We start from the raw sequence: 16,262 nt of genomic DNA, 5'->3' as shown, positions 1-16,262 counted from the left end.
ATTTGAGTTCTATAAACAGTCTCTATATTATTTAAAATATATATTTATATTTTATTCCTTAGAGCATCTTTTAGTCAGCTGTGGAAATCTCTTTGTGGAATATCTTTTCTCGTTTTGCCTGTGGTCTACTGACAATGTACACATCGTCGTGCAATTATTAAAAATTGACTGATTGGCACGGTTATATGTATGTATATTGGCGTAAAAAACAACGAGCAGATAAATATACAAAAATGTGAAAAGCAGCAGCAACAACAAAAACAGTTTAAAAAAAACCAAGTCAACACCCAAATGAGTTAAATGGCGAACTGAATCGAACCGCATTCAACCACATTACAAGCGCGCATTAAAAATAATATAATTTTGAAACTTTCATAAATAGCGACTGTCATTGCAATTTATTTAATTTTTTATTTACCAGCTATACGCCCACACAGTACACAGCAGCAGCTGCTGTTTTTATGAGTTTTCATTGAGGCCGGGAAAAGTGCAAAAAAATAAAAACAAGAAGAAAATAACAACACGCGTCGTGTCAGATTTTCAGATGTTCGGATATGATAATGCAAACAATGAGCCACATCACTTGTTATTTTTGTCATAAGTCAAAAGTTCCCCTTGATTAAAAAAAAAAAAAAAAACTATAAATTAACTCATCAGTGACAATTTTTGCCACTGAAATGTGAATAGTAGCGAGTGTGTCAAGGATTGTGCCCCAGTGTGAGAATCACGGAAAACAAAAAATACAGAATACAATAAATAATACTTTGATTCCATTTTATATTCTGAACGTCCAAAAGCTCTTTAATAGTTGACCATTTGGTAAGTAAATGCTCAAAAATTGTTGCCACATTTTAATCATATTTATCTGGCTTATTATTGGGCACATCTGTCTCTGGCTCCATCACTTCCTCCTCCTCCTCCTCCACCTCCTCCGCTGCATTGGAATGCTGACTGCTACGCGGCGATGGCGGACGTAAGACCGTAACGACATAACGTCCGGTCGAAGAAGGTCTCTGATTGTTGCGCATATTGAGGAAACGATGACGCAACCTTTCACGTCTCTCACGGTTGCGCTGCTCGATCAGCTCTTCAAAGTTCACTGCGGGCATCACGTATAGACTTTAGACTCGATAGCTGTGGGGTTTCACTGAACACTTACAACTAGTACTGCTGTGTCTCTCGTCGGATTCATGCCTGCGTCTCGATCGCTCGAAACGTTTGTGTCTAAATAACGAGTCGCCGATATCGTCGCCGAATGTTATGCCTGAGGTGGACCAGTTCATGGAACTGGTGTGAGTAGTTACACCACTCGAGTGTGGCATAAAATACGCCGCTCCCGGCTTATAGGATTCAGACGACCTTACAGACTAAAAGTGACAGTAATATTGCGTGTATTATCAAATGACTGACTTAATTATGATTAGGGTATTCACAGTTGCTTGCAAAGCTGCATAATGTCGAATTAAATAAATCTCTACTCTTTACTCTACTTGTCTGCAAACCAGACCCTAGTGCTTCCCAACACTAAGTAGTTTTTTATGATTCTGGAATACCAAGTGAACGGGGAACGGAATTATGAAAATGTCTCTCAAATCCTCGATTTGACTTAGATAAGCAACTCGTGTACTTACAAAAGTTGGTTCACGTTAGAACCTTCAGAGAATCTACCAAAGTTTAGCTTTTACAGCTTGACAGACAACCGTAAAGACCCCAACAATCTTACTGGTATGTTACTGCGCCCAGATTTCGATTGAACCAATCTGGCCGTGGAATGCTCCGGTGGTGCTGCCCGCTGTGACTCGTCGGCATATGGTAGCTCATTGGGAAACACTTCATCCCAGTACTGATCCTTGAGCAGCTCCGGATGCTCCTGATGCATTTCATCCACAATCAAATAGGAAACGGTCAGATTACGATCAATCATCCAATTGAGCTGCGAGCCAGTTGTTAATACAAAGCGCTAAGGCGTCCAGTTATTTACCTCGAAGTCATCATCATCATCGCCAAAGGGATTAATCAAGGACTCGGCTACCTTCAGCCAGCCCATGTAGAAGAAAAACTCTAGAATTGTCATTATGGGAAAGTACTGATCGATCCTATTGCCGGCGGTGCGACTATGCGGATTGTCTATCCACTGCTGGCCAATGACTCTGCATAAGAAGAACGTATATGTGGCCAGTGTGACCACCTGAGTGTAAACTAGAGGCACGCTGACCCAATCGTAGTACAGCAGGAATCCACACAAGCCTCGAAAGCGATTCAGCTCATCGATAATCGTTTTGACCGCATAATCATCCCGTATCTTATTCTCTCTACGGGCACGCATCACAATGCTGGCGGCCCAGACAATCGGCATCCAGTGCTTCGGATAGTACGGAAATTGAAGATTCAGCGTCTCAATGATATCCTTCTCGTTCTGCTGCAGCAGACCCGCGTCAATGATTTGATCATAGGTGGGGAAACGCATCTTCACACTGGGCGATATCATTGTGAACACGATCACTTGACACAGACACACATAGCGCAGGATTGTGCGCCGCATGGCCCGAGCACGGTCATCGAAGCCATGCACGCTGGAGCTAACGAGCGTCGCTATCGAATCCGGCCACGGTATTGTCGTATACTGAGCCCACCAACGATTCATTACAATCGACACAAAGAAGCCCAGCACAAATGACAACGGTATGAGTGTGGCATGGCTATTACAATATAAAACTACGGCCTCAAAGCCACTAAAGACGAGGAGGTAAGCGCTGGTTAGTGCTAGATGATTAAGGTAAGTACTCACCAGCGTGCCGTGTCGCTCATTGCCGTTCGATAGCATACTGCCAATAAGAGATACAAGAATAGGAACACAAGCAAATCAAGCCAGACCAACTTGTAAATACTGCCGCGCCATCTGTGACAGATACGAAACACGAAAAGAGGGTCAGCCCACTTTAAAACACAGCACAGCCTGACAGGAATATACCTGAATAATAAGCGCAAAAAGTTACTAATAAACCTTGAGGTGGCGACGTTAGCTGTGTAGGTGACCGTCATGACTGAATCAGATCAAGTTAGCAACTGAAATCAACCTACAATATTTCAGGCAAGTTATTTAAGCAAACTGAGAAATTTGTCTACGCCTACCGTTTACGAACAATTATTCATTTTAAATAAATCTCGTAAAATCCATTTACTTTGTTTTGTAATATTCATTTTCGAACATACTTGTTAACTTTTAATCTTCCAAATTTTTTTTTTACTCCCGAAAAATATGCTAAGGCCTAAATGTTGGCCTTTATTAAACAAAGACTGCAAAAGAAGTTGTCGTTTTTTGTGTTCGCGCTTAGAAAGAGACATCTTCGACTCCCAGTATGTATACTTAATATAGCCAAGTCTGTCTGTCTTTCTATGTGAAGCCTCTCAGCTTAACGGCTATCTTGAAACATTGCATATGTTCGTCTTATTGTTGCAGGCATATACATCGGTCGGAATTATTTTCCAGTCCTTTCAATGAAGGTGGGCTAAATATCTTTGGAGGAGCTATTTTGTACTCCCAATTTGATCACTCGGGCTCTAACATTGGAAGACACACATTGCAGACAAAATATGTAGTCTGCTCTTTGCACCCGTTCAGTTTACTCTCTAATTTCAGCCTTCATCAAAACGAAATCGAATATATCTATGTTTTTATTATATTGACAAAAAACTATATTGATATTGATGGAGCACTATAGTTTCTCGGCCCGAAACACAATGCGATTATTCTTTGCTTTTCTTGGCAACAAAACTTTTATCAGTTTGCATTGTCTTATCCTTCTGTGAGGGAATGGACACATTACTTCTAGGTGATTGTATCGCCGAGAGTGCTTCTGATTGATTTCCTGATTCTGACAGGTTATGCAGTTCGCCCTTTAGCAGATCAAAGGTCATGGCTGCATGCTGCAATTGCCTGGCGTGACGTTCGCGTTCCCGCTCTTCGCGCAGGCGGTCAAAATCATCTTTGCTGCTCTCACGAGTTGACGGCTCATCGTGCAAGTCATCCAAAAGCTCCTCCTCGTCGCCCTCGTCCTGGCCGTCCTGGGCATCCTGGTCGTCATCCATGAGTTCCAATGGACTAAAATCGACAAAGGAAACGGACGAAGAGCTGCGATGAATATTGAAGCGACGTGACGCAAACTTGATACGCAGCTCGGTGATTTCATCCTCGCCATCGAAATCAGTGAAATCGCGCTCGCTGGTAGTAGTCGGTGTATATTTGGGTATTTGTGAGGATGTAATTTTGGACAGGTCCAGCTTGGCGGTGGATGCTTCAGGCGGTGCATGACGCTGCGACTCGTCTGCGTATGGAAGCTCATTGGGAAAGACTTCGTCCCAGTATTGATCTCGGACCAAGGTCGGATGATCGTTGTGCATCTCGTCCACAATTAAATAGCTAACCTGCAGATTGCGATCGATTACCCAGTTTAGCTCAAAGTCATCATCATCATCGCCGAAGGGACAAATAAGTGTCTCGGCAACCTTAAGCCAGCCGACGAAAAAGAAGAATTCGAGTGTACTAAAAACTGGAAAATAATAGTTGACAATGTTCTTTTCGTTAGACTCGATGTACCGCTTTCCATTTAATTCGATGTACTGATGACCGAAAATGGCAGCCAGAAAATATGTATAGACCGCCAGTGTGACCACCTGGGTGTAAACGAGTGGCACACTGATCATATCGTAATGTGTGAGCATGTTGCAGCCCGCCCGGAACTTGTTTAGCTCATCGATCATGGACTTGAGCGAGAAATCGTCCCAGATGCGCCCCTCCTTACGGGCACGCGTCATAATGCTGCTAGCCCACATGAGCGGCATCCAGTACTTGGAATGCTTTGGAAACTTATCGTCCATTTTTGTTATAATTAATGCCTCGTTCTTGTTGAGCAGGCCCGTTTCCACAAAGTAATCATAGGTGGGAAACCTACGCTTGATTCCCGGCGATATCATAGTCAGCACCATGGTCAAAGAGAGGCAAACATAGCGCATTATGGTGCGACGCATTAGTCGTCCATGCTCATCCTGACCACGCACCAGGGCACTCACATAGACAGCCAATGGATCCGGCCAGGGCACCGTGATGTACTGACTCCACCAACGTTCCACAATAATGGCCACATAGAAACCGAGCACAAAGGACAGAGGTATTAGAGCTCCATAGCTGCGACAATAGTCCACAATGTTTTCAAAAGTGCTAGGTTATTGGGTTGGGCGGGATTATTGAGATGTGCGAGAAATGCGAATGAATTTTCAAACCGTTTGTGCTCATCCCCGAGCAAGTAGCGATACATGAAGGCCATGGCATAGAAAGCGAACAAGAAGGCCAACAAATCAGCCCAAATTATTTTGTAAATGCTTGCACGCCATCTAGTGGTGGTTTGCGAAAGCTATCACAAATCATTTACAATTCACTAACGAATGTGGCTTACCTGACCAATAGCTTCCAGAAGCAGCCGAAACGGCGGCAGGTAGCTACCTCTGCAGTATAAGAAACAGTCATGTTTCAGCACGTTCTACAAATCGATCTACAAAGCAGGTCGAAATGAATTGAAGTGAACGTGCTTAAGGATTTCTGAACGTATGAATGACTTTTGGCTTCGCCTACTAAATTTTCTCAACGGAGGCAAGCGAAGGACTACTAAGTTATATTCCAAAAATTGGCTGCTAAGCAAAAGTCGAGGCAGCGGAATCTGTACTGTGTGGGCACTAAAAGGACCTACATTCAAAATTTCTGCTCTTTCTAGCTCTTATGGGTTCTGAGATCGACGCGCTTATACATACGGATGAACGGACTGACGGACTTTTCTATCAAGAACATATGTACTTAATGGAGTGGGAGATACGTTCTTCTGCATGCTTCATACATTTACACAAAAACATAAATTCACGCTTTACCCGATTTCAATGGGTTCAGGGTATAAAAAGTGAAGTAAAACTCATATGTTGTCATTCTGGCGTTAAATGAAGGCAGCAACACAATTTGAGGCATTTAATTTGTGAGCTTAATTATTCAAATTAGATTATTTCTATTTGCTGGCGACAACGAAGGCAATCGCAATGCCAATTTGCAATCTCAGCCACAAGTGCTAGGCATTTCCGCACATTTTCTTCGAAAACTTCCAATGGCCCCCCCTCCCCCCTGTCACAACAATTCCAAAAACATGCTGCTTTGTAAGCCTGTGTGTTTGTGTGTGTGTGGGAATTTACTTAGTAGGTAGCTGCGCCAGTCGGTGGCAGTAAAATTTTAATGCCCACACAACGTGAGCTGCGTGATTTAGACCCCCGCGCCATCTCACTTGGCATACGCCCAATCGTATCATGTGCTCTGAGTGAAAGTGTGAAGAGCATTTCGAGTATCTTATCAGCGGAGCGTACATGTATTATTCGATTACGATTATGAGTATGAGTACTCATACTCGTGTCGTCGATGCTATAGCTCCTTTTGATCGTTTGCCCTATGACTATTACTGCGTAATCCGCAGAGAGACGAATACACTGAGCGAAAAAGTTTAATTGTATTCAATAAAATTGGCATTTGATTCAAAAATCAGAAGATTTTAAGCATACTTTAAAGGCAGTTCAAAAAGTAATTATTATTCAACGCTTTAAAATACTCTTTTGATTTTGCACTCGATTGATTCGCTCAGTGTATAATCCCATATGACGCATAGCCATAAACGGCTGGGAGCGGCCATAGATCGCCTTGGTTTAATAATGCCCGTAATCAGTTTATAGATAATTTAATAGTTGCTAATGGCGAGGCGTTTATCACACATATGAGATACAATTGTGTTTCAGCAACAATAATACAAGCTCGCGTATGGGTTAGTGAGTCCCCAAGGGGGTTGTTAATTTGTTGCGTCAGTTTTTGAAGCGTCAACGGCAAAACAATTCAATTTAAATTTGTAGAAGTTCTCACTTATGATACAAATCGTAATACATGAAATTACCGGACCTGACTGAAATGCCGTCTAGGTATCTCGTTATTATCAGCATATTCATAAATTAAACATTTTATTACATACATACACAGAGTATATACTAATTAAAATCACTTATTGTGCATGTCTTTGACACTTGTGAATGTAAAGATTGCCTTTGCACTTCAGCAAGTCTTATCTAGGCAGCCAAAGTGAATCAATTAAATTTTAGAAAAACAAAATCGAAATCTAATATAGATTACTCTATAAATGTTGATAAAAATACATTTGGAAATAGATGGAAAAAGATATATGGACAGAGTTTAGTTATTTTTGGAACTGCATTAGGGAATTGATGGCAATCTATATATATTATTCAACTCGTTTTAGCTGACCCATAAAATAAAATAAAACAAATATTTACGAGCAAGTTGAAGTGTTATTTAAGAGCTTTAGACTTTAAAACTCTCCGATCGCTCTTTCTCTCTCCCTCGCTCTCTCTCGCTCGCTCGCTCTCGGATTCTCTCTGCTAACTGATATTGCATTACAGTCTCTATAGTAACAACTGCTGCTGTGGGCCATATAGGCAAGTGTTTATTATCACTCAGTTTCAGTTAACGTTATTCCGCGAGCGCGTCAACAGCTGCAGTCGGAGCGAAGCAATTAAACCGCGTCGGCGTTAAGGCCGAGTCGTCGTCAGATCGGAAATAATACAACCATCAATACGGCAAATACAAATCTTATCTCAACAACAACATAAATAACAATAAATGACACTCGAAGTCGGCGGCCAGTGCGGGGCGAGCTGCGGCACCGGCAACAACAACAACAACAGCTGAGAGAGTTGATATCTCAGCACGTCAGATCGTAAACCTGGCCAGTCACAGCATCTTTTTCCTTTCTTTTTTTGTTTTACCTGTTAATTTTCATAGGCGCTCTAATTACAAACAGACCGCGTCGCCCGCTCGCCCTGACAAGTATTTACCTGCAGCATTTGTAGTTTTTCATGTTGTTTACCGTTCGCTCACTTCTCTAGCGGCGCTTTTGTATCTCTTATCAGTATCTGATGCTCGCTCTCTCCTGCTCCGTCTCCCTCTCTTTCTCTCGCGCTATTTGCTGTCTTCTTATCTTAAAGAACAATTCGAATTCGCGGCTGTAACTCAACGTCCGCCTGCCAGACGCATTTTGAGCTCGAACTTTGCCAGTTGTGTTGTCGTCGGCAGCGAACTGTGAATACGTATCGAATATACTCGTATTCGCACTCATACTTGGAAGTAACACCCATACACCCGCCCGTCCCTCCCTCATACAGCCGGCAGAAAGCAAATATTTGGACAGAGTTTGCAGCAATTGCAGCAGTCGGCAACTGTTTAAAAGTTGGTAAGTCAACTAATTAACTATGTAGAAAATAATTTATTATTAGATATACATCTAAAATATGCTACTACTATTATATAAATCCAACACACGCGCATAACTCTTCATTCGACATTCTGCTTGCCTCACCTAGACCCACTTAATTATCTTTATAAGCAAGAATATAAAATTTTAAAGAGGAAGCACAAATGTAAATAAACTGCGTAGAACCAAATAGTTCAGCATCTATGCTTATCAGTTAGCTGGGTTAGTCATTGGATAAGAGGACCAGGCCCAAAACGAATGTAAAATCGTGCAGATTCTTATACAAGAGACCAATTTTCACAAAGAATCAACTGGCATCAGGTAAAACCAGGGAAAGGATAACTCATTTGTCTTCCTTCTAAGAGTCAACAATTTTAAACTTTTAGATTTAAAAATAATTCAGCCCCTGCGTCATAATGCATATAAGAAGTAAATAATCAGACTCAAGTAAAACAATTGATTTCGAGCTAGGAACAATGGCCTAGCCTCGATTTGATTTGCCACGACTTGTCTATGATTGCAATTTGAGCTCAATAATTTGTACTGCATTTTATAATAATAATGAAAAAAATCGTTGTGCTGATAAGCGCCTGGAACATGGCATATGTGGGTCCCAGTATGGCGGTGTCAATTAATGTGCATGATCTTGGCACCTACAGCTGCAATGAATGAACTCTAAGCCAAGACTTAGACGGATGGAATTTTTTATAGACACAGAACCCAAAACGAAACGCGAGGTTTAATGAACCTTTATTCACAGAGATACCGAAATGGTTCAGCAATATTCGGCGTGGAAGGTGCTAACACGCCGCAAAAATCTAACGGCCGATGGCAGCGAGGGTGAGACCAAACTGAATCGCGTTCTGGGCCTGTGGGATCTGACGGCATTGGGCGTGGGCTCCACATTGGGCGCGGGCGTTTATGTGCTGGCAGGCCAAATAGCCAAAGATCAGGCGGGTCCATCGGTAATGATATCCTTTGCCATAGCAGCGCTCGCATCACTTCTGGCAGGTGAGCGGCAAACAGCTTCATTTAAATGTACATACACCTAAATGCATCTTCCTGACAGGTATTTGCTATGCGGAATTCGGTGCTCGTGTGCCCAAGGCGGGTTCCGCCTATGTCTACAGCTATGTGTGCATTGGTGAGTTTGTGGCCTTTGTAATTGGCTGGAATCTGATATTGGAGTATGTGATTGGTACGGCCAGCGTTTGTCGCGGCATCAGTCTCTATTTGGACACGCTGCTTAATGACACGCTGAAGGAAACCTTTGCCGAGGTGGCGCCCATACATGTCAGCTTTCTGGGCAGCTACTTTGATTTCCTCGCCTTTGGCTTGGTTGTGGTCTTTGGTGGTGAGTTATTCGCAGCAACAGTTAGTTAAGGAAAGGCCCCTTATCAAACTGATTTCTCTTTTTCTAGTTGCCTTGGCCTTTGGCGTGGAGACCTCAGCCATGGCCAACAATTTCGTCACGTGTGTTAATATTTTCATTTTGGGCTTTGTCATAATCGCTGGCGCCATTAAAGGTGAGTCTCTTGGGGATTCCTACTATCCGCCAACTATAACATAGTCTCTTCTTTTCTCTTCTTTTAGCTGATTTCAGCAACTGGACTGTGGATGCATCTACGAGTGTTGCTAACGGCACCGACATAGGAAATGGCGGTTACTTTCCCTTTGGCTTTGAGGGCACTTTAAAGGGCGCCGCCACTTGCTTCTTTGGCTTCGTGGGCTTCGATTGCATTGCCACTACGGGCGAGGAGGTGCGACATCCACGCAAGAATATACCACGCTCCATTCTGCTATCGCTGCTCATCATATTCCTGTGCTACTTTGGAGTATCCACCGTGCTGACACTTATGTTGCCATATTATGCGCAGGATATCAATGCCCCGCTGCCCTATGCCTTTGAGTATGTGGGCTGGCCGGTGGCCATGTGGATCGTTACCATTGGCGGCCTGGTCGGCTTGCTGGCCAGTCTATTTGGTGCATTGTTTCCACTGCCTAGGGTAATGTATTCCATGGCACAGGATGGTTTGCTGTTTCGCTTTCTGGGCAGGATCAGTCCACGTTTTCAGGTGCCAGTAACAGGCTCCATTGTGGCAGCTCTATTTACGGCCCTCTTTGCGGGTCTATTCGATCTGGCACAGCTGGTTAGCCTGCTATCCATTGGCACTTTGCTGGCCTATAGCGTGGTGGCCATTTCTATAACCATTCTACGTTACATGGAATACAGCGAAGACGTGGAACAGTCATCTCCAGCTATCTCCGAGGTGACCTCACTGACGACGCGAAATGTACGCTTCACCTGGAGCTCTATGTGTACACAGCTCTTTAATGTGCATCGTGTGCCGGAGCCCAATCAGATCTCCACCAGAATTGTGGGCGTGCTAACAACTCTGTTTTGTAGGTGCAAGTGAGGCGTTAGCCTCAGTTATTTTTCGTTGTTAACTTTATTTTAATGCCTTGGTCATTTGCAGGTCTGCTCTCCTTGGGTCTTGGAGTGCTACTCATGCAGGCCTATCCCGCCATCAGCTCCGAGCGGCCCTGGGCTTTGACACTGCTAATTCTATTCATTGTGCTGATTGCCGTGGTGCTGTTGCTTACCTGTTTACAGCCACGTGAGCCACGGAGTCGCCTGTTCCGGGTGCCCTTTGTGCCGGTGGTGCCGGCGATTAGCATCTTTATTAATATTTATCTTATGCTGCAGCTGGATAGCTGGACTTGGATACGCTTTGGTGTCTGGATGATTGTGGGTGAGTCGCCCGCACAGTTGTCTATTAATTGCATGTTGTAGCCTTTGACTAATGCATGTTACCTTAAAATTGTACTACTAACCGTAATGCCTTAGGTATACCCATATACATTGCATGCTGGTGTCTCTATGATATCAAAGATCCAAAAAAACGTAATCCCGAACGTGTTGCGTTCTACCAAGCATTAAAAATGCCCAAAGAACTACCCTTAGTTGGTAGCAATGGCAATGGCTACCTATCCAAGCAGAGCACAGTTACGAATGAAACGCAAATTGTGAGAAATTCCAGCAGCTTGGATCAGATACAAAATATGAGCGAGGTTTTTGAGGACTTGAAGGAGCACAAAAATGCCAATGGCAAAATATTTTATGTGGAGGATGCAAAGAGCGTACATTCTAGGACTACGCTGGGCGCCAACGAAGCTGAGGACGAACACTCTGTCATAGCGATGCTCGATGATGTGCTTGATGCGGAGGATTCACAGCAGCAGCAGCTGGACCAACAACACATCTTTGGGCGTAACTTTAGCATCGATTCGGAAATGTATCCCAGTGTGATAGAGACCACCATTGTGGCCACTGTGCACAGCAGCAGCAGCGATGATGAAGTAGCCAGTCAGCGATCCTTGGATCTGCACAGGCGTGAGGAGTGCGAACAGGCAGCCAGGGGAATGCTGCAGGAGTTATTTGATAGCGACGCCTTCTACGAGCAGCTACAGGCGGCCAGAGTAAGCTTAGAGACAGACAAGCAGCAGGTGGAAGAAGCACAGCTTACGCCAGCCCTGCTGAGAGCGCAACTCAAGCGAGTTCCTTCCGTTGCCTCAATAGCCTCACAGGCTTCGGTTGCCTCTGCCGTAGACGATCCGTTGCATTCGGAAAAGTTTAAGAATCGACTGAGCCATCTTATATTGAATCCGAATGCGAACAAAGCCAAGCGAAACGAAGAGCCGCCGCATCTGACGCCGACAGCTGAGGAGAAGCCCGCAAGGCCGCAGCTAAAGCAATCGAAAAGTGAAACCGATGTCCGCCTGCTGCTGCTGAAGGCCATCCGAGAACTAAAAGCGGACAATGAGGAGGCGAATGCAACTGAAGCTGATAATAATAATGGCAACAGTAACCGTAATGCTAATGCCAATGCCAATGCTGATGAGGCTGGTGCCGTGGCCACAGCGCCTGGAGCTGGAGCTGGCCACATACCGCGCGCACCGAAATTCGATCCGGTTTTGTACAGGACCATAAACAGCATTAGTTTGCACAAACAACGACCCAGTTTGAGTCGAGGGCTCGTAGTGGATGCCAAGAACATGGAGATAACTGCAGTCAAGCCTCTGGTTGACTCCACGCCCTCGCCCATCGCATCCGCATCCGTATCCGCATCAGAAGCAGAAGCAAAACCCGAGTCAGAGCCGGTGCCATTCAAAGCGAAATTGGAGGCCATATTGCAACGGGGTCCCTCGCATCGCCTCCAACAACGTCCGGGAGCGGATGTGGTGATGCGCCGTCGGCCGCAATCGGTGTACGTCGAGGAAACGCCAATTGAATGAGCCAAGCCAAAGATGAGGGTTGCAATTCTCGATTTTGTAGCATACTGTAAATGTAGCTGCCGCTGCTGCTGCTGCTGCACACTCTAGTAATCTGTTGTAATCAAATGTTGTAGTAGATGTAGTTGCTTTTCCTGTTGCTATAGAACTGTTAGCTAGTTACATGAAGGCAATACTAGATGATAAGTGCTTAGTTTTACAGCGGAAAACGCATGCAATTCGATTGCAAAATTCGAAAATTACGAAGTTATTGGGCTGCGGCTGTGCCACAGGGCCAATTAATTGAAGCGGAAGGCACTTGAAATCTGTTGAATGCAGAGCAAGAAATGTAGCTACAGTACGAGAGGGCTTCTAATAAATAGCTGGGTGCTCAGCTCATGAAGAGTATCCCGAAGAAGGAAAATATTTGTACTAATAATTAGAGTAAATTCTTGAACTTAGAACGCGCATAAATCGATTATTAAACCCTATCGAGCAACGAATATGAGAGTTAGGATTTAGTTTTTCCTAGAGAAAACTGGTTTTTATTATAAACCTTGTGATATTAACCAAACAATAAGGGAAGCAAATGTTCCAAAGATCATTAGTGAAACAATTATCGATACAACTTATTCGCATATATTATGATAAAACACTCCCAGGGATTATTCCAAATCAAGCAACAAAAAGCAATCTACACATAATTATTATAATAGAGCAAAAATGTAGTCTAAAGAAAATGGTATTATACACGTAAATCTATTGCATGTGCATGATAGCTGCCAAGTATTATAATTGTAAAATTCTAATGCGATCAGTTCGATTTTCAATTACCCAGGTCTATCCATATACTTTTTTTATGGACTGCCCAATAGCTATAGAGAAATGCGGAGACAACGCGCCGGCTGGCAGAAACTCAAATATTCGGAACACTTTTAAGACCCGAGAACAACATCAAAGAGCCTGAGGGCAAAGAATAGAACACAATCGAAACATGATAATTAATACATAGATGTATTATGTTCTAAGCCAATTTGATAAATGTGAACAATTTGTTGTTATAAATAAAAATCTAGTTGTAATTAATAAAAGTCAAACGCTTTACCTATTTACTCCATAGCCAAGTGGATCGGCATCCATTTGGAAATGTCGAGAGCAACTGCAGCAGCCGCTTCCGGAGTGGAGAGCGCAGAGCCCAAGACGATCGTTAGTTTATTAATAAGTCATGAATGGATCGTCATTGTCATTTAATTCCCGAAGGCCTTGTCTTCTGACTGACTTTGATAAATTAATTCATGTCCGCCGATCGTCTACAGGGCACATAGCTGGCGTGTGGCTAGAGACTCGTACAGTTGTTCATTCCCCTTGCCTGACATTGATTTTGATTAGACTGAAACATCCCCTGGGCCGTTCGGGCCCTTTCCTTTCCCTTTCACCCAATCGATTTGGGGCAGCGCTGCCTGATTTATGCGCTCGTTTTCTGGGCATTTCTCTGGTCAGGTTGATGAGGCCAGATTCAAGATTCCAGATTTGTATAACCACAACTGGCGACTCTTTGGCGTTGTTGCTCCTGTTTCTTGAGGGGGATGGTCTCAATTTTTGTGCTGTGTAAGTGTAACAAATTGTAATCGTATTTGCTGGCACCACTCACCGAATACACTGAATATCTCTCTGTCTGGGGGCGTGCCTGTGACCCCTCTCTATGCCGTCCTCCTTCAGCACAGCTGCCTGCTCTGCTCAGCTCTGCTTTATTATTATTAACTTTGTTATGGTGCACAGTAGTCGCAGAAGTCTCAGTAGTCTCAGTAGTCTCGCTAGTCTCATAGCTTCCGCAATTCCCCTTGCGCTGCGCCCACCCACTATTTCCCTGGTGGTGGGTTTTCGGTTTGTTTTGTCCGTTTGCCACACTTGCTGTCCGCCTCCCCTTTATCTAGTCAAGCGACCAAATAGTTTTATGGCATATTTATGGGCGCCAAAACTTAAAGTCAGTCTCCGGGGCTAAGACTTTAAGACAGTCCACACACGACTCTGTGACAAATTGCAGAACCAAAACCAAAACTAATTAACAGAGCAGCCAGCGCATTATATTCAATAGAGGAAGCAACAGCGCGCCGCACTCTTTTGTATATGATATACACTATCCATCTGTGGGGGATTCTGGAATATTTTTGGACTTGAAAAAATATGCTCAGGCTGCCACATAATATCCCACATTTTTGAATGCTTGAAAGGCTTTAAGAGTTTATAGATTAGATTTGAACTGTGCTTAGTTTAAACACAAGGAAAATCTATATAGTATTTATAAAATATTTTGTGTCGTTATTAGACAAACAAGTTTGCAAGTTCTCGAGAACTTTCAGAGCATATTAGCTGGATTAAAGTTTCCCTATGCTTAAGTTCAATAAATCCTTGTAATATATATAGTATTAAAAAGCATATTGTTGTTATTAGGCAAAACAAGTTTGAAAGTTCATAATAGTTGGCTTAAAGTTCACGTGTGCTGAATTTTAGTTTGAGGTAAATAAATCTATGCACTCTTTTAGAGAAAGCTTTACAAATATGCTTGATAAAGTTTTCAAGCTCATACCTACAGATATTTGCAAATCGAAGTTATTTATTTAGGCTGGCGCAAACAAATTTGCAGCTAAATATTGATGTTTGAATAACATATTGAAGCCCTATGATCCGTTCCATTAAATCAATGCAAAATCTGTTAGGGTATATACGCAAATGTAAGCTTTTTGGGCTGAGCTCTAATAACATTCCTGAACTTATTTTGTTATTTTCTTGGTATTCTTGTAATGTTTTTGTTTGAAGTTAGTTAGTTTTGCTGGCCAAAGCGGCTTTTCATATTCATCAAAATTGCGAGTTTCCATTTCCTTCGCATTCAGGAAAAACATAATCCGCTTACAGTCGCTACAAATGCGTATTGGACTCTGCTCGGACACAATTTTCCCTTTTCCTCTTCTATTATGGTTTTTCTTTTTGTTTCGAAAATTAAAATATGTGTGTAGTTTTAGCCCTAACCAAAAGCGGAAATTGTCAACGTCGGAAAGGCTCAGGTAAATTATAAATACGACTGCGAATGCGGGCTCGTAACCAACCTGCATGGAAAAATAGACGAAGGAGACTCATGTGCGTCGTCTGCTGGTCGGTCTGCCCGGTCCGGTCGGATTGGTCGGGCTGGTCGGATTGGTCGGGTTGGTCTGGCCAAAGTCAATGGGCACTCAACAAAAACATTTTGTCAAAACATAAAGGCGGCTGCTACTATACGCAAAGTGGATCAGTGGATTTGTCGTCCCTATTCGGGAAAAAATATAAAAACTAGTCAGTGGCAACAATGACAACAGCTGCACGGTTGCAGGTAGGTTGCAATAGGAAATGGAATTGGTCCAGGGATTGGACTACCGAAAAAAGGATTAGCATCTGGTTTAGCATTTTGTTCAATTGGACATGGGCAACGACAAATGCAACAATAAATCCCATCTATGTCAAGGTCTCAACTGCGGTCTGCCCGAGCATGTTGCATGTGTTCAGCACGGATTTGAGGCATGCAACTGAGAGGTGTATTTGAAGCTTGTGCAAGAGTTGGATTAGGCAGTATTTGTATAGAATTATGTGGTTGGCTTTGGGTACAACTCTTTG

The 16,262-nt window shown here is 43.3% G+C and overlaps 3 protein-coding genes across 4 annotated transcripts; 1 reads left to right on the top strand and 2 right to left on the bottom strand.

Annotated features, from left to right (window-relative positions):
• Positions 1-777: 777 nt before the first annotated feature.
• LOC115770349 (bestrophin-4) lies at positions 778-3,073 on the bottom strand. Its single transcript, XM_030715586.1, has 6 exons — positions 2,972-3,073; positions 2,789-2,899; positions 1,982-2,732; positions 1,724-1,933; positions 1,160-1,367; positions 778-1,099 (listed from the first exon to the last, which is right to left on the bottom strand). The coding sequence occupies exons 1-6, from the start codon at positions 3,040-3,042 to the stop codon at positions 852-854; spliced, it is 1,599 nt and encodes a 532-aa protein (XP_030571446.1). The 5' UTR covers positions 3,043-3,073; the 3' UTR covers positions 778-851.
• A 598-nt stretch (positions 3,074-3,671) lies between these two features.
• On the bottom strand, positions 3,672-5,595 carry LOC115770449 (bestrophin-2). The gene is made up of 3 exons (XM_030715727.1): positions 5,454-5,595; positions 5,281-5,391; positions 3,672-5,218 (listed from the first exon to the last, which is right to left on the bottom strand). The coding sequence occupies exons 1-3, from the start codon at positions 5,522-5,524 to the stop codon at positions 3,748-3,750; spliced, it is 1,653 nt and encodes a 550-aa protein (XP_030571587.1). The 5' UTR covers positions 5,525-5,595; the 3' UTR covers positions 3,672-3,747.
• Positions 5,596-7,593: 1,998 nt separating this feature from the next.
• LOC115770281 (cationic amino acid transporter 2) lies at positions 7,594-13,683 on the top strand. 2 transcript variants are annotated; one of them, XM_030715511.1, is made up of 7 exons: positions 7,594-8,324; positions 9,106-9,356; positions 9,415-9,699; positions 9,767-9,871; positions 9,939-10,748; positions 10,823-11,098; positions 13,456-13,683. In XM_030715511.1, exons 2-7 carry the CDS (start codon positions 9,116-9,118, stop codon positions 13,554-13,556), a joined length of 1,818 nt encoding a protein of 605 aa, XP_030571371.1. In that variant the 5' UTR covers positions 7,594-8,324; positions 9,106-9,115; the 3' UTR covers positions 13,557-13,683. The 2 variants fall into 2 exon arrangements, with proteins under 2 accessions (XP_030571371.1, XP_030571370.1); XM_030715510.1 differs by having other exon boundaries at positions 11,194-13,539.
• The last annotated feature ends 2,579 nt before the right edge of the window (positions 13,684-16,262 follow it).

The sequence above is a fragment of the Drosophila novamexicana genome, unplaced genomic scaffold, assembly GCF_003285875.2.
Source record: "Drosophila novamexicana strain 15010-1031.04,08,12 unplaced genomic scaffold, DnovRS2.1 tig00004555-arrow-pilon, whole genome shotgun sequence".
Lineage (NCBI taxonomy): Eukaryota > Metazoa > Arthropoda > Insecta > Diptera > Drosophilidae > Drosophila > Drosophila novamexicana.
This window is presented reverse-complemented; position numbering and strand designations above follow the sequence as displayed.